At 35.6% G+C, this 19,456-nt stretch overlaps 1 protein-coding gene across 1 annotated transcript in view; it reads right to left on the bottom strand.

Moving 5' to 3' along the window:
- Positions 1-19,456, bottom strand: part of LOC110452595 (protein APCDD1-like) — a 35,307-nt gene that overhangs the window by 8,412 nt on the left and 7,439 nt on the right. The window contains exons 2-3 of the mRNA XM_021501225.1: positions 9,184-9,325; positions 590-1,190 (exon numbers count right to left, since the gene is read on the bottom strand). Of these exons, the coding sequence (XP_021356900.1) occupies positions 590-1,190; positions 9,184-9,325 (743 nt within the window). The remainder of the gene's footprint in view (positions 1-589; positions 1,191-9,183; positions 9,326-19,456) is intronic.

The following is a 19,456-nucleotide window of genomic DNA, read 5'->3' as shown; positions in this document are numbered from 1 at the left end:
CTCACCAACATGCTTCTCTCAAAGCCTTGTTTTGCAAGATGAAAACATATTTTGTCTTCCTTATAGGGAACGATTCTGACGTTACAGTTTATGGAGTTTATTAGATTTTAGTACATTTTAAACTAACGTTTATACTATAAAGTCTTCCCAAGAAGCCACGGCGTTATTTATCTCCAATGCAATACATTGTGTTTACCTTCAACGTGTTACTAATGGAATACAGACGATAGATCATTATAGGATTCGAGCTATGTTATAAGTAAGGTTTATTTGGTTTTATAAGCATACCTTGTATCAGTAAATTAAATGTCTGTTCTTGGACAAGTTTTATAAAATATTACTCAATGGAGCTTATAACAATATTCATGGGGAAAACATGCTTTGTCATAATACCCTTGCATACTTAGATGAAACACCGCGGCGGCCATGTTTGATAACCGATAGGAAGATGAAACTCGTTACGCATATCTATATAATGAAGAAGAAGAAGAAGAAGAAGAAGAAGGGTAATTATATTTAGAAACACAGCAAAATCAATGAGTCCCTCAATTAGTTTAGGGGACTTAATTATGTGTTTGTTAACCCTTACCTTAGAGTTCCTTAGTCCCGTCTGATAGCTTGAAGGCCTATACGTATGACGTTGGCTTCTGTCCGTATGGATATCGCCTAACAATAAGTTCACCTCTTCAAAACTTTTTGAATAACGAGAAGGATACGTGCTGATTTTATTTTTATCCACTCTTCCACTCTGACGGTGAACTTCCACTCTCAGAAGTTGGAGTTCATGAAATGTAAGATTGAACAGTTGTGTACAATCATAATCAATATTTCTGTGTTTATGAAGTCTATATTTCTTGTACGGTGGGAAATTCATTATTTGATAACTCCGATAGGGCTTCCACGTGTGACCTTTCACCCCTTGGCATTGTTCTCGCACTTTAAACCAAAACTCTTTCGCGATGCGTTCCTGAAACGGAATTATGGATACGTTGTGTAGTCGATATTTAGCTTCCATGCCCCCTGGTACGATCCAAGATGGCCGAAGCAGTTTGATGGTGCCATGGGCTTTGACACCGTAGAGAGGTTCCGCACAGTCTGGACCGGAATAGTAATATTGATGAAGTTGGAACTTTCCACGTTTAAAGCGATACTTCCTCAACAGAAATTCGGGACCCGGACGAATTTCACATCTGAAAATAAACAAATAAATAAATAAATTAAATGATAATTGAAATCGTTATATAAAGCTGTGTTTGTCTATGCAATATATAATATGTAATTTACTTTTGAGCAATTCCTCACGTATGTATATCTCTGTAAAGGAAACTTGCGGGAATACCCGCCCACAAACTGGTGTTATAAGTATAAAGTTTATTTATATTACAAAAAATCAACTTATGATGATCGATCATTTTCGGCCCGGATCGCAGCGCTCCGGGTGTATTAATGTGAGAGGAAACCGGAGTACCCCAAACAAAAATCCCACATGGTCAGGGGCCTTTTCTCTAATACCTTTTTATGTCCGATCGGGGAGTGGAACCCCGGTGAGATGCCGGCGCGCTATCCATTGCGCCACCCGACCACCTTAGATGTGTTCCGAAGAGATAAGAGTTGTATATTGCTTGTGTTAGTTTGGCTGATTGAACAACTTTACGTGACTGTACTATGTCACTTAACAACGGCGCCCATGGTTGATAAGGACGCTCAATGTTTAAAGAACAGAGAATGTCATAACATTGCCAATAAAAACATACCTTCCCAAGAGGCCGAAGTGTTCTCACATCGGGTAATAGCCAGTGAGGTTTACGAAAGTAAATGTGACAGCGAAGAGAAAAGGAAGATATAGATAAATCGAATGTTGCCTTGAGTCCAGCGAATCAACTCTGTTCTCTTTTATGTTCTCAAATAAAGGCCAAAGAAAGTATTGGGTTCTACAGAGGCTCACGAGGAAAAAATAGAGTATAAAGGCACAGTTGGAATAAATAAAACAAAATCTGCAGCAGGAGCAGGCAGTGAAAAAGGTTCTTCAGGGGTAAATAAGGATAATGAAATCAACAGGCAACACGGGAGAAAAATATCTACAAGTGCAAATGCCGCAGGAGGAGAGATACAAATATCAATATGTATAGGGGCGAAGGAGGAAAGGACATGGGCGAAACAGAAGAGGAGTTCAGTGGGTGAATGGAATTAAAGGGGATGGGGTGCGTGGAAGTAACGGGTGATTCTGAAACCTTATTTTTCCTGAATGTTGGTAATATTAGGGGTCATGTTGTCTTGCCTTTCGTGTTTGTATTTCCTCGTTTCGTAATGCTGTCTATTTTGGTATCAACTTTCAGTTCCAATTTTATCTTTCCGTGTACAATATGTGGTTATCTTTTGTAACATCGCAAACACTTCAAATTGTCCTCGCTGGCTGTATATTTAATACACCTATTTAAATACAACACTTCATTAAATTCTTTTTATCTGGCAGTCAGCCCTGCACACTCCGACTAAGAAGCGTCTAGATAAATACAGCTGATTTAACTTCAACAAAAACTACACCGTTACAAAATAGCTTCACCTGAAACGTGAACCACAGAAACGGTATATTTCTTTCGCTGTTGTAAAAAAATAATGCAAACATTTATAGTTAAAAGTTGAACAAATAAAGATTCAACGAAATTAAATGTTTATCAAATCTGATTGAAACTTCAAGATAATTCAGTGATCCTATTTTAAACACGCATTCTGAGCGGGGTCCTCTACGGTAAATAACCGGGCGATTTGAAATAGGTATCAAATCTACAAAGCATGAAAAGAACGTTTCTTTTTTTTTTACACAAATACAACTAATTGGAAATAAATAAAGATATACCTTTCCTATTTTAGATGTTTTATAGCATAGCACGTCGTTAAAAATAATCACTAGCGAAACCTATTATTTGCAGATCCTATTATGATCCTCATGTTTTATAACGCGCTAGGTGGCGCCACGGGTAGGGTCACCTTTTACAGAAAAAATGTTTTAGAAGAGCTACGGGATTCCCTGAATCTTTTGTCCCATACAGGACACTATACTCGTTTAAATTGGTATCTTCATCTAAAGGTTTACCCCTCTATTTATAGATGAAAATATCACTCTTAAGCTTTCCATCTCTTATAACTATTACACGATCTCGAGCCTACACCAAAGTAACACAGATGCCACATATTTACATAAAACGCTTGATATTTGAGTGAGCGGCTTTATACACTTGTGAGTTATCTCCCGTTGATCGATCAACATGGTTTTTCAGAAAGCAAATCATAAAATGTGTGTTTTCCTTTTTTTATGCAATTATTAATTTCTTTGATGTCCAATCGTCATGATCATATATTTTCGGCAATGTCACAGATACGCAACTTTTTCAGACAAATGAATACATACAACAAAAGATCTGACGTTTGGACTATCTTCTGTAAAGGTATTTGATGTTTATCTCATTTTGACCATCGTTTATCTAAAACTTCTACCGTAGTGCTGCTCCTTCATAGAACAGTGAAATATGCATGTATTTCTCAGCGCATTGTCTGTCGCTATGACGGATCATCAGTACCACGCTGTGATACTAACAAGTGGTAGGCATGGTGACCACACACGATGAACTACCCTTAACGGGGGTTCACTGGCTGTAAATTGTACCTGTGTGATAGAATCATGTTAACTCTACATCTCACCTGACGCGTGACCTTTCGGGACAACAAACGAGTAGACGCATTACCGCGAGTACGCTTTCACATCCTATGTGTTCCGGACAGCCGCACGTAAATACGTGTTTATCATATGAATTGTATTTATGAATATATGAAACTGTGTTGTATTTTTCATGTGCATTCGATCGTATAAATAGCATGTACTTTACAGGAAACTTTAAGAAGAATCAACAAATTGTTTGCTAAAATTAAAATTAAAAGATCAGTCTAGTTTCTTTTAAAACGCTTACACAATACGCAATGAAATTGAAGCAAGGGAACATTCTCGTCAGATCAGTCAGCTAACATTAATTATTCAAAATATCATGAGACAGTTTGGGACCAGTGATCCCCCTTTTAGAACACCCTGTTAAGAGAAGACAGATGTATATGTTTCTTAATAATAGAATGAAAAATGGTCGTCTGTTTCACGTGAGGTTTTCGGTTACACAGACGACCCCCGTGGCTAAGTCCACGCATGGTACAAACAAGATATGAAGTGATTTAAGAGATGGTAGTATTATACTAATGACCTAAATCCTTACTGATTTACATTTAATAGATATTTTAATTGAAAACTTATATTGGACAGAGACATATAATATAAAATTTACAATTACGTCGCAGTACCGATAGCGGTATTTATATACATTAATAATGCCACAGACCTTGGATTCTGGTGCATTACAACTCAATAATTTATAAAACATCTTCAATTCAATTTCATGACAAATTCTTAAAAAATAGTTGTAAAGAAATGATTGTATCATTATTTTGTTGTAGTGGTATGCGCTCAAGATTTTTGGTTTGCATTTATATTTTCATAAATTCCATGAAACATTACTATAACATTCATTAATTTACAAAGCATCTTAAAAACAATTTCATGACAAATAATGCTTCAAAATATTTATCAAAAATGTATTGTATCATTATTTTTTTGTAGTGGTATACGGTCAAGATTCAGTTGGCATTTCCCTATCCTACACCCCTGAGCATGAAAGAGTCTTATAATATACCACCATGCGTCCTACAGTATCTTAGAATTGTGCTATCTTCTGTACATTAACTTTGTAGTTTCCCGTCTTCACGTCGATGCAGACAAAATTCATATTAGATGTTTAGTTTTGCATTTTTTTTTAATGATGTTTAGTTTTGCATTTTTTTATTTTCAAAAATTTAATGGAGTCTTATTTATGAAACATGTTTTTTTAGGCTCCAGAAAATGTAAGAGTATTCTGTGGAATAGCTTTGAAAATATGAGTGACCGAAGATTACCTTTACGTGTTACAAATATAGATTGAGCTTGTTTTCTGGGCATATACTGGCCTTCGTGGAACCCAAGGTTCCACAATCACTCTGTAATAACCCCCGTCCCCGACTCCCCTCCCCCACCCCTGTTCCCTGCCCCGTCTACCTTGCCTAAATATATAAAAATCGCGGGTTATTCAATCGCTTTCTAGAAGGTTGATCAACTCTGGAAGGAGACCAAATGTATCCTTGCTTCGTCTCGTAATTAAGTAAGCTACAATAGAATGCATATTAAAATGTATATAGCGATGAATGAAAACCGTTAACAAAATAATGATAACTGTTTTTTTCCATTCAAAACGCAGATCTTGCTTATCAAGCAAACCCTCCTCAACGCGGTATATGGAATACGATGGCTGGGATCGGTGTTATCCCGCCGTTCTGGGGTCAGTTTAAACAAACATTCCCCGGGATCGTCTTCAAAACAGTCTAGTTCTCCGTTTCATAGTCGGCCTATTCGAACATATCAAATGATTACCAACTTAGTATATCATGACAGATGATCTAAGGTAAATCTGCCCTTTTTTCGCTAGTGTAACCTAGGTTATCACGGAATTCGTTAATAATAGTAGCGCATCATGGCCGCGCTACTACATACCATGCCAGTCAATGATACAGGGAGAAAATTATATTTCTCGAATTACCTTGAAATACTTAACTTCAAACACATGTCCTATAGGCGGACGAAAACGATACCTTCTTTGCTATTGTCCGTGAAGCATTCAATCTAATGGACGACTAAACTTAAATTTGTCCTCCGTCGCATGAAGATTAAAAAAATTAAAATCACAATAGTTTGAGTGTTTTTGGCCATTACGGGATCCGTTGTACTGGCGCGGTCTGTAGAAAAAATCCATGGCCGTCCCGTGCTTGAGTTACCTGTAATTAATGCTTCTAAGCATAGTGAAGAGACACGGGCTCACAACAGGCCTTCGAAGCGTTAGCGTGGATGATTTTATTAGATTAGTGGTTAGATTTGTCACTGTTATTGTAAGACGCGTTTTTTAAAGAAAAAATTCGTTTCGATACTCTACCAATACAACCTGTAATTTTGTCGTCACGATTTTTTTTTCTTACGAAACAAGTCCAATGTCACATTCCGCTGTTAAGACGTATAAATACATTTTTACTGTGTTTCCTCCATTTCAAAAATATTTTCATACTAACAAATTCTGGTGTGGGGATTCAAACTACATTCAACCAGCCGGGAGCTTAGTTTGTTAGAGTGACAATGCAATGATCCGAGGTCCACTGTTCGAGTCCGGTTCTGGCACCGTCAGATTTTAAAACACCCATAACACTGTTTGTTGGTTCTTTTTCTTTACTTTATTTCATTTACAGCTAATGTCATGTTGGCAAAAACGTTTCAAATCTGTATTAACAATTTATTTTGGAAGTTGTACGGGAATCCTTAAACGTAAACAATTGCAAGGGCGTAGTCATATGAAGAATCATTAGCTCAAAGGTGTTGCGTCCCGGCAATTTAGTTATATATTAAATGTACATACATTTTAAATATTTTAATTCGGATATGTCGGAGAATTAATTTTGTTCTCTATTTGTTCATGGTCAATATGTCAACAGCACTTCGAAATAACAACGGTCTGCTATTTATTGCATCACACCTTTATCCAAATGATCACAATAGCATAATGCCGGCAGCAAATCGAGTGTAGGAAACTGGTGAGATTGTTGCATGTTTATGTAGAAACTATTTTGGGAATCGAAACATCTGCTCTATCATGTTAACGTACGAGCAACAATGTCAGAAACAGGTCAATGAGACAATGTTGAAACGACGTGATCTTGTGTCAATAATTACGCTGACATTCAGTCTATTTCGTTTAAACTTTTACACCATTCTTTGAAACATTTTTCAAGTTATTGAAGCTTTTATTGTGTAATTAAACATTAAGTTAACGAAAACGAATAAACATTGGGGAGTAAAATCACACCTTATCAAGCGAAAGTTAAATAGACCAACATTGGCAGACGACAAAATTGTCACAGCATCCATCATTTTGAAAGAAGTACAAGTGGCACAGCTGGTACGTTACATCTCAAACATAAGTCGTGATATCTCCGTATACACTCGTAGAAAAGCTACGCCTGCTAGCTAAAGTATGGATAACCTTCTAATTGCCCAAATTTTAAGAAACATTAATTATACCATGAAAAGGAGACGAATGACCTACGAAGGTCTATTAGACACATTTGTAATTATAGATGAACATGACAAATTGCGATAGACACTTCGGGCCAAAAAAGAGGTGTTTTTATTGGCATCTAGCGGGGTCTGTATCCATGTAATAGGCGTATGAAACGCACTGAAAATGAGGTGAAACCGTCTCAGTGAGATTTTGGTATTGTGATTTATCTCAAAAGTTAAATTTGGCTTAAATATATTTTTTCGAAAATCCTTTGCATATTTATCAATGATGTCTTTTAAAACTCTGTAATCGTTATTCTTAACACTAGCATCGCCTGATCAGAAAAATAACCTTTTAATCGTGGCATACGTTAAGACTCGTATAGCATAAACACTGCCATTTAGTTTTATCAAAGACCTCTTTCTAAGTTTTTTTCGTGTGTTGAAAAATATAATGACAACCCCTTACGCTAATAATCTACATTTCACCCAAGTTTTATGACCGTGAAATATCTGCAAATATTTAGCAGGTCATAAACATGACAGGTTCCTTTTTCATCAGCAAATTTTTTATCTGTTCTGTGAAGTAAATGTTCACCTAGGGTTAAACAGGAAAGGCGAGTAGGGCTTGTATTCGGTGCAAGCCGCGCGGTTTGCGTTCAGATTGATTATCTAAATCTGTCCTTGTACTTTTACAGCGCATGTCTGGATTGTACAAACTCGCTATGCAGATGGTCGTCTGCAATATACCATTCACACATATCAAAGACGGCACACCAAAACAAGATCTACCAAAAACAGACCGGGTTTGTTGTAGGTATAGTTCTGAGGTATCGCATAAGTTTCATCAATGGTTCATTCACAGGCCACATGTAACAGTGGGCATTCTGCCATACAAAAACGTATCGAAATGCCGCGAGCAGAAATGACTATTTTTTTCAAGATAACAAAACCAGTATTGTTCAGTGTTGATTTCATCAAATATCCATTGATATCATCAGATTATCATAGTATCTCTTCTGATATTGTCAAATCGACGTACACAATCGCTGATGGTATAGGACAAGGATGTTTCCTCTGATGATTTAAGATACCTTGTCATATTGCTACTCTTCCCCGTCGCTGATTTTCTAACGAGAAACTCTTTCTCTGTATATGTTTTAAAGGGAACTCTATTTTTCCTGTGATATTGCTAATAAGACGACCTTTCTCTAAAGATGTACTGAAAGATCGTTTTCTTTTTCCTTGATGTCACCGACGGACCGCTGTCTTTCTCTGTTGAATTTAGGCTTATATTGATTAAAGAAAGCTTTCTTCCCCAGTTGGCACTATCAAAGGAACGCTTTACTTTCTCTGATGATATTATCTAAGAACTCTTTCATTTCGTTAAAACGCGAAAAATGTGGGGCGCCATGTAGAATCAGGGCATTTCCTCTGTGACATCTGTGATGGGACATAGAAGAAACCATCATTGATCGACTGCCCCCATTGCATCATTTTGGATCTTTATGTTCTCTCTCCACTTTCCAAAGAACACCTTTGTTTCCAGTACCTGACTTGGCAATACCCTTACTTGTTGCCTAAGTGTTGAGCGTTTCACGCTGTCCCCACTGCACACACCCCCCCCCCNCCAAAGTCTTTCAACATGGAAATTGCTATTTCCTGCTTAACGTTCAGCATTTAGGGTTATCACAATAACTGGGTTACCCGTTGTATAATGTGACCGATAGGGAAACTCTGCTTGGTGCCTTTTGCACATTATTTTAGTTTGGTAGCACTCTAAAGTTGGCATCTTGTGTGGGTTATCGTAAGGACATAATACATCAATATATACTGCCTCCAGCACACCTATAAACATGCACGCATACATTACATCGAACAGATTTCTTAGTTCAGTAATATCACTGACCTATATGCTTCCTGGAATGCCTGTTTGATAGGCAAGACGGAGTAAAACTCCTGCATATCATAAAATTATGCTTGAACCCAGCTATCGTTTCAGTACTTACCGGTCAGACACCCAGACCCCGTGTATGGTAGGGGGTGATGGAGCCGTGGTGGGGAAGTCGCGAGCGTGACGAGCCAGCGCCTTACACGACGGTACAGGAGGGTCGTAGTTAGATGCCCCTTTTGCCAACATCACGGCCGAAACTGTAAAACAATGATACACCAATAATGTCATGTTTTCATATGACATACAGTACACTCTTGTCTCATACATTCCAAAAGTAGTTACTGAAAATGATCCATTTATTTAACTTGTTATTTATGTTTTATTGAATTTTATAAAGAAAACCAATTGTATGAAATCAACATTCGTTTCATGAATTTACCATACACTTAATCTATATGAAAAGATAAAAGTATGCAGATATTTTTGAGAAAAGACTTCTACAAGTATTTTATGTATTAAGTATGTATTATCAATATAAAATATAATAAGAAAAGTATATTATAAATATATACAATTAATACTATAAATCATGTAAATAACTATGATACCTCTACGCGTATTACTTAAAAATAGTATATGTTAATTGCAAATGTATGTGTATTACTGTGGTATGAACAGTGTACATGCTACCTTTTTTACATTACAATGAATGGTCAGTTATTGTTGTAGGTAAATGAATATGTCCATTATATACACCTGAATACGACGGTGGTATGCATATATATTTAGACGACACAATTGTCCTCGACATCCTTATTGGTGAAATCATAAACACGTGGAGGTCAGTTTATTGTGATGTTGGCTCGGTATTGCTATTTTTAGAAACATCAGGTCAATATTTGCTATATGACGTCAATTCAATTGAAACATCACATTTCTCTAAGCCAAAACCAGTACTTTTCCTTTGATTAAATCGTCATTTACTAAAGCGCCGGCTTGATAAAAGACAAAATACAATAATCTCATATGTAATATTTAAGGACTTTTCTTTCGTTGAATATGTTTAATATGGACCTAAACATGATATTGACCTAGACTTCGTCTCCGTCAATATCGCTTTTTTCAGGCCCCTTTAACCACACATTCACCGCAACAAAAGGCCATAATTGATAGATGTATTACACACCCGTGTGTTTAGTACTACAGTGGCTGATAAACCAATTCTTCCTCGGGGTACATGCATCTTTATATCGAGAGAGAAAAAAATGAAATGGATATGTGAAATGAAAATTTCATAAAAAATGCTGGTTAGCTAATCATTTATAAAACATATGTGTTAATAATAATATATAACGGAAAGAACAGACACCAACAATGAAAAGGTGTAAATCTTACAAACCTTAATCATTTTAACCTTCGGTGTTTTTGCTACTACTTATATATTTTTTGCTTTAAAATATACTTTAATACGCTTTAATAGCCGCTACTTGTAGCACCTTGCCATATATTCAACAAGTGTTTTGTTGTTCAAAGCTTAACAAGTGATGTAATACATCCGGCTTTACACAGCTCTCAAGTACCTATCTCAAGTACTGGTAGCATCCAATAAAGATATGGTCTCTTAACGAAAGCTTAGAATATCAACACATTTTTTTACCACCTTGAATGGCCGTGTGTGTTGAGCTTATTTATTTTAGCTTTAAACTGGTGTTTCGCAAGTTCCCCAGGTCCTTAAAAATGGTAGTTGTTATCCCTTGTTTAACGTTCAGCATTAAAGGAAATGATAACAACTGGTTCACCCGTTGTCGGTATAATGTGACCGAACAGAATGCTGTGCTGGGTGCATTCGGGATGGTATTTTATTGAGATAGCATTGTAAAGCTGGCATCAAATCCGCTCTATCACACAGAGATAAATACGCCGGCATACCCTGTCTCCAGCACAAACACACCCGTAAGCACGCATACACTACACACATGGAGGCACGCCCTTAAATGACCATCTCCTCAAGTCTAAGATTTCCCATAGGCAATGCATTGCTTGATTTTCCTTAACTTTGAGATGTTTTATACAAGTGGGCCAAACTGTTAATAGGTCGTTAAACCCTTTACAACCAAACAAACATAAACCCTTTACAACCAAACAAACAGCTAACCACAAGTTCTAATTCATTTTTTCAAAGGTAATCGTATTCTTATTTTTCAGAACAGTGAAATGCTAAAGGTGATACATAATACAAAGTAAATGAGTGATGGTTTGTTTTAGTTAAGTTTTACTAGGTTTAACATCTTATCGAACAGCTGAGGTTATTGAGGAAGTACCTCAATGTGTGTTATGAATGCAAGCAGGTACGTATGCAAGGTCGAGGCAGAGTATGTTGGTGTATATGTCCCTAGTCATAGCGGTGATCTGATGCTGACTTTAGAGTGCTACCTCACTGACATACCATACGAAAGGTACCAAGCACAATATTCCACGGGAAAATCGATTATTGCCAAGTACCCGTTGCTTAACGTTAAGCAGGGAATAACAACTAACATTTTTAAAGACTTTGGTATGTCCCGGTCAGAATTTATCTATTTAACTATAAAGAGACTACTGTAAAGACCTATTTTTCTGCGGGTTTTAAGTTTTTCGATTTTTTTTAGTTATTTTATTTCTATGGAAAAGTCAACCCGCGAAATAATCATGAAATTAAAGTGTTTTTTAACATTCAGTCTTTCTGTAATGGCGACAAGAATATAAATCAATAAATAATATATCCCCATCGTTATTCGTCGATATAAGTTACTGTCACACTGTCGCTTGTAGAAGTACTATATTTCTTATCAAAATATAAGAAAGGTTCGTTGAAACAGTACTACATTTATATGACCTGAGAACGTTCTTTATAACTGTACTGTATCCCCGGGTACACTAGTGGGATCGTATACTATTAGTTATCTCTGGGTAAGGAGGGTTCTACGGGCTCAAAGACCCCGTTTGTTCTTTATAGACCCGGAGCCAAAGGCGAAGGGTTTATAAAGACCAAAGAGGTATATGAATCCGTAGACCACTCCTTACCCAGAGATAACGAATTTGTCACCCTGACAATCTTCCATTTCATTTTTTTCTCCAAATATATGAGTCACTTTGTGGGTTTGAGTGGTACTTGACCGCTACCAAAATAACCCCTACCGGATATCTTTTCGGCAATATTTCAAACAAAACACAACCATCTTTGTAATAAGCACCCTATTGCCTGTTTCGTTGCAATTGATGTCGTTAAAGATTGATTGTAGGCTATTTAACCCTGTGAATGATTTGCAAACCTCGAACGTTTGTGTGTGTCGGACGCCATCTTTGTTATTGTGAACAGAAATTCTGAATTGAGTTATCTCCCCTCGCATATGCTTTTATATACCCCGGGAGAGCGGGGTCTATATTTCTATAGACCCCGGCAAGATATCCATTCAGACATAATTTAACAAATTAGAAGGGTGACAAAGTAATATCATTGAAAACAGTAATATATCCCTGGGTCCACTAGAGGGATCGCTGTATGCCTATCTATATCCCTGTATGCAGTACTATATCCCTGGATACACTAGAGGGATCGCTGTATGCCGTTATATATCCCTGTATGCAGTACTATATCCCTGGGTACACTAGAGGGATCGCTGTATGCAGTACTATAACCCTGAATGCAGTACTATACCCCTGGGTACACTAGAGGAATCGCTGTATGCCGTTCTATATCCCTGAATGCAGTAATATATACTTGGGTACACTAGAGGGATCGTTGTATGCCGTTCTATATCCCTGTATGCAGTAATATATCCCTGTTTGCAGTACTATATCCCTGGGAACACTAGAGGGATCGATGTATGCCGTTCTATATCCCTGGGTACACTAGAGGGATCGCTGTATCCAGCACTATATCCCTGAATGCAGTAATATGTACCTGGGTACACTAGAGGGATCGCTGTATGGCGTTCTATATCCCTGTATGCAGTAATATATCCCTGTTTGCAGTACTATATCCCTGGGAACACTAGAGGGATCGATGTATGCCGTTCTATATCCCTGGGTACACTAGAGGGATCGCTGTATCCAGCACTATATCTCTGAATGCAGTACTATATCACTGGGTACACTAGAGGGATCGATGTATGCCGTTCTATATCGCTGCACAAAATTAAGGGAAGGTTCAGTCCTATGCCGAATTATCTTAATTTTTATTCGATCAATGATCAAGAAAAGTTTCTTTTTTTTTAAAGTCCAAACTGAACATCATGTCAACCAATACCACCATTGCACAAATCGCATGATAACTGTAAAGAGGATAATTGAGAAAAGAAGCCTGTCGTAACATTTAAACTAGCTTATAATGCTTGATTAAACTGGAATCGTATTCCCCATTATCATAAGAACATTCCACGGAACGCTCACAATGACGTCATAAAAGGCTGTCCTCGGCGTGCAATGTGAGTAAACAAAGCAGCTCTGAGCTATCATCATTGATGAGTTAACAATGTGCAAAGATATTCCTTAACAATCCGACGGGCGTCCAATATCAGACATCTTGTCACAAACAGACATCTCGCAAAAAAAGAAAAACGGCAGGTTTGTTTACGTCATCCTTATTAAATTACAACAAAAAATAGATATTTTCTCCTTGAATCGTTGACTTGAAGTCTTGGTATCAAATTTGTATTTAATCTCAAATTAGTGTCAGTCAATTCATTCAGGTGTTTTAGGCAGCTTTGATGTGAAAATTTTAGCTATAAAATACTACTAGATTCTGATAAAAAATGGATCATACTGGAAAGGGAGTTTTATTGTCGGAACAGTTAAAGATGCTAACAGACATACTCTCGTAAATAATTTATCTTCAGATGGTATGCGACTTATTTTTGGTTTACGCCTATTCATTATATATATGCTAGAACTAGTAAGACTAGGTCAGACTCCAAAACTTGTTGTCTATGTATTTTTCATGTATTTGCCGTTCATATTCCTATATAACTAAAAGTGAAGGGAACAATAAGATATGTTTTGTTAAGATTCCTTTAAATCAAATATCTACGGTATATTTCAATATGTCATCCTCTCTTATTGTTAATCACGAAGTACACTATAAATCAATTATTTTTCCAGATATCTATTTTTCAATGTATATTTATTTACAAATTTTGAAACAAACCCAAAGTATTCGAGGACCTTAGTTTTCGCGGATTTCCTAAAATGCTTCATTTCGCGGGATCTTTTTTCGCGGATATTTACGTCTAGAAACGGCACAGTGGTGTATTCAGCTGTTCATTTTGCGCGTTGTGTTTACCATGGAATTTTATTTATTTTTCGCGAAATTAGAACTCAGCAAAACAAACAACCTTCCTAGTTATTAGAGTAGAGCGCAGATTAAAATGCCGTACTAAAATTACTTTTGAAAATAAAAACAAGGGTCATATAGATGTTGACGATTCTTCCGTGGTTTTAAATCAACGCAAATAAGTTTAAAGTGCAACTGAGATCATTCAAATTTTTCAAAATGTACGTGATTAACTGTATATAATAATGGGATTAAAATTGCTGCTAAATAAAAGTGCGTAAAAATGAATTTAAATATCGGTGTTAATAACGTTTTTAGCTAAAGAAATGTGCTCAAAAGACATGTTTTGGCGTTAATTAGTAACGTGGGTCAACTGCGTTTTCAACTACATATACATATACCTCGTGAATATATCGCTTAAACAACTTTTTATACGTAATATAAATATGATGCTGTATATATTAAGAAATGTAAATATCACAAGAGACTGTGTATCTATTATGAATCAAAATAGTTAACGTCAAGAAAGGTACGACAAACCCGAATGTATACATACCATTAGACCAACGATTTATCAACACAGCAATTAATCTGGTTCTAGTAAGCTTCGCATTGAATATGAAAAACTGTTTATTCTAGAAACATTTGAGCGACCTAGGGAAAATGAAAATGGCATATCTACAATCAAATTATTAAATGAAATGTTAATTTGAATAGTAAAAGATACAGGATGCGAATAAAGCATGTTTTTCTTAATCTAGGATGATTTAACTGCTAGACAAACCGGACAGCACAACTCAGCATTGTACTCTATTAACATGAATCAGGGCGATAGTGCGAGGTGGCCGGAGGAAGTGGACATATCGCTTATGTCAAGAAATGGCAACACACAGTAAACAAAGAAGTATCATTTATGTTAGAGTAAACTACAACGTCCATTACGTTTGATAAATACTTCTCTGCTCATAAAACAAGCACGTATATTTGCCGAACGTCTGCTGAGAAGGTAAACATCTGATACACCAGGTTCAAAAAAATGGCCGTCATTGTTGATACTAGTAGCCATGCTGTTTGTCTACCACTGTTTCCTATCGCTATTCACATATAAATCTAGTTTCAATGAGGCAGACTCACTCCATGTTGAGTACCTCGAAGTAGTTCTTCCATAATGGTGTTTACAGTATTGTAAGCGACCTTACACGGTGTTTACGTGTTATAAGCGACCTTACAAGGTGTTCCCCCGACAGTTGAAATCCCAAGCTTTCCAAGTTTAAATATTTGTCGCAAACAAATGTCTTAACTTCTCTATGTATACTCGGTGGCTTTATGGACCTCTATGTTCTTGCACACATCGTGCTCAAGATATCGGTATAAATAAAAATGAAATATTTTAATTGGCGTTTTTATATGCCAACATTAAAATGAAAGTTTTCTAAGACTGTGTTTTATAATTAAATAAATTGCTTCATTAAAAGGTATATTCCATTACCTGTATGTATCAAAATAAGTTTATGATAAGTACTTTTCTGTCTTTTTTCGATGTCAAGATTTTAAGCTAACACTTATTCAAGCAATAAAAACTTTAAGTCTTCCGAAAAGATAATTTCGGCCATTATTTGAATATCAGAGTATCGGAACATAACATAAGTAAATAACGAATTCGTCAAGCTAAATAGAATCGTGTTTTTAATTAAATGACTAGGTTTCTAAAACCAGCTATTTAAATATATATAGATTTAATTAAATTCTCTAAGGCAAGTAGGTGTATGCAACCACACGCACATGTATATAAAGCAACCTTCACGTGGGTGGTTATCGACCTGTAATAAATGTCGACATCGCGATGTTGACACGATCAGTACCGGACAATATATGTCCTAAAGAGACCTGTACACTGTAACGTTGGTACCAGGCTGACTTTGATGGGTTTACTTCTCCTGAGGGTATGAGTACTGTGCGTAAAGTATTTCATAAAACAAGGTTTTAACGTTTGTTCAATTTGTTTTTCTCATTTTATTCAAATTTATTTAATATTTGAATTAAAGTTTAAAACTTGAAACATGCACGTGTGATTTACTAACTATATTTATTGTGATAAATTAATTGTAATATGTCGATCGGGAAGTAATTAACTATTAATTCAATTATGTCTCGCTGTATAATTGTTATAACATGTAAATACATATAAATTATTAAGCGAGACACCGTATATTTGAATACAATGTATATATACATATAATTTATTTCAGCGACACACTACTAATTTTATACAATAAAACACATTAATATTTTATACAATTTGCATATACATTTAAATTATAAAGCGATATACTATTTATTTTATACAATGTGTATATACATATAAATAAGACAGTGAAACAATGTATACTTTTTGGTACATGTATAGATATATATAAATTTTAAAGTTAGACAGAACAGAAAATATCGTTTATAACTGCAGATGTGCAACAAACGATAACCCCATAGATATACCAATATAGATTGACCAATGTGATCTTACATCACCTTTAAATGTCTTTCGTGAGAAGTATCTTTCTTGTGTATTTACGATGAGATTCAGCCGTGTTAAGCTTCAACGTAAAAATTAGGAAAAATCATTGATTCTCCATGATGTTCGTTTAAGACATGCCGGCATTTATTTTAAAATCCCACATATACAAAAACACAGTAGGCATTTCAAAGGAATACAAATAGCTTTATCATACTATTTCACCCATGTCTTTCTTGAGTTGTTAAGATATTTATGTATTGACCACTTCAGGATGGTCCTGCTACAATGGAAATTCGAACTCAATCCAAGTTCAAAATTACATTGTAACGGAAACGATTGTTCCAGTTCATTTGTACTGTTAGGTACTAGTCTTGACAGAAATGTATAACGTCTTGTTTGTCCAAGATGACATTATAACGACCACAAGTGACGATGCGAACGGAATATGACAAGAACTGCCGACAGGTACGCTTTTGTATATTAGTTACCCTAATTGAAGGAATGCGGCACGTATACAGCTATATGTTAAGCCTCGCTAGTAAAATTACAAATGAATTCAATTTCCTTTTGTAACCCAACTGTCAGAAAAAAACCAATTGTGTTGATGTCTGATGTTGGTCATTATTAAACCTTGGAAGAAATATTAATGTTTAAAATATTTGATTTGAATAACTTGGAAACATTTCTGAATTCGAATTATTTTTTCTTGTGATATGAAGCTAATAGAGCTCTAATCTCGCTCTCTGCACAGTCATCCTCCTCATTATTCCACAATAGCCTTAATGCCTGAAACGTTGTAAACGATATTATATTACGTTTGTACCTTTAGTCTCTTTCAGCTAGACCTAATAAATATCCCTAGATAAACATCAAAAGGAAATTAACATTGAATTAACTATTGTTTTTGACTTCTAGAGTTGCACAAATTACATTTAACTAACGACTCTATTTCAGGTGATAGTGTCAATCAGTACAAGGTTCTCTGTACCTTATTATTATGAAACACTTCATGTCGGACTCAGAACAGTTTATCTTTACACAAACTGAAAAACACCGGCGACTGTACATATTTTAGACTCTATTAATTGTGATTTATAGCTTTGTCTGATATATTGTACATCATACCATTCCTAGGTCAGGAAATACTCATACATCACACAGCTTCGTCGAAGGAATATTGTGAATATACACCGAGGGAACCGGAAGGACTTATCTTCACCCATGAAAATAGATATTAAAATCATGATAGATTCTAAAAAATTGAGATAATTGAACGCCATTAATTAATAAAAATAAATAAATCTTCCGTCTTACATCAAGGCTAAAGAGTTGGCGAGGACGTTAAGTTCAAATCATTTAATCAGTGTGTACTCTCAGACTCATTCATTCATCTATTTATAGGGGAAGGAATATAAGACATTTTCCGGTTTTTTTATTCTAAATCAAAAGAATGATAATATAATCTAAATACTTGGCTTTAGTCCTAATGAAGCTATTTGTGGTTCAAAACGTCATTCGTTCCAAATACAAATACTTGTAGATAACAAACGCCTTTGAGCCAACGCATATGATTCCGTCTTAAGTTAAACGACTTTTTGTTATTTATAGAGAAACCGTTCTTCTCTTTCTGATGCACTATAAACATTGTATTTGATACAGAGTCTGTGAAACTAATTAAGGGTAATTTACACTGAATTGTTTTTAACAATCTGATAGTATATATATTTTACAACCAGTTTAATTGCGGATGATGTATATTCTTACATCTTTTACAACTTTTCACATGTCTATACTTAGTTTGATGTATTTGTTTTTTGTGAATTGCTATTTTTACATTTCCCCCCCAATACTGTTATATTTTTTTTATTAATATTCAAAAGACACAGGTATATTCAAAGACGCAACTAAACCAAACTTTAACCAAACAAAGGCAAACATGCAAAAAGTACTAAAGCAAACTAATATAGTGTATAATACTATTTCTTATGACAAGTATCAGTTGAATGCAAATAATCGTCACAAAAAAATGTATCAATTACACCATAGAAATGTGTTGCGCTTGTGTAGAAGTCATACAAATGTTTAACTGTAAAAGGTTGATCGAAAGCATTACTTTACTATAAGGTTGATCTTCATTCGTAAAACCTGAGCATGTGTAATGTTGCTATGGCCTATGCTTAGTCCAATGGGGCAAGAATGATAACACAAGACGAGGTATGATTTGTAAAATCTCTCTAAATACTCACAGATTAATCGTTAAAGGTCCGGTATATATATTTTTAATCAAACTTTTTCTTTATCTGGATCGAATGTTGCTAAGGAATTACACCATCAGTAAGCATCAAAGATATGCCAACAAAATCAAAGACATTACGACCCCATAGCTCTCGGCCAAAAAGAAGGAAAAACACACTGAAAGAGGAAACATGGGAGGTAATTAATTGCAAATTATATACGTCAAAACAGCCTAGTTGTATTCATTCATGTTAAGATTAATTGGTGTTAGTTTAGTTTAGGCTAACAGTTCACATTGAGGTAAGTAGATGTTACTACAGTACACGTTAG

Source organism: Mizuhopecten yessoensis, unplaced genomic scaffold (assembly GCF_002113885.1).
Source record: "Mizuhopecten yessoensis strain PY_sf001 unplaced genomic scaffold, ASM211388v2 scaffold6759, whole genome shotgun sequence".
Lineage (NCBI taxonomy): Eukaryota > Metazoa > Mollusca > Bivalvia > Pectinida > Pectinidae > Mizuhopecten > Mizuhopecten yessoensis.
This window is presented reverse-complemented; position numbering and strand designations above follow the sequence as displayed.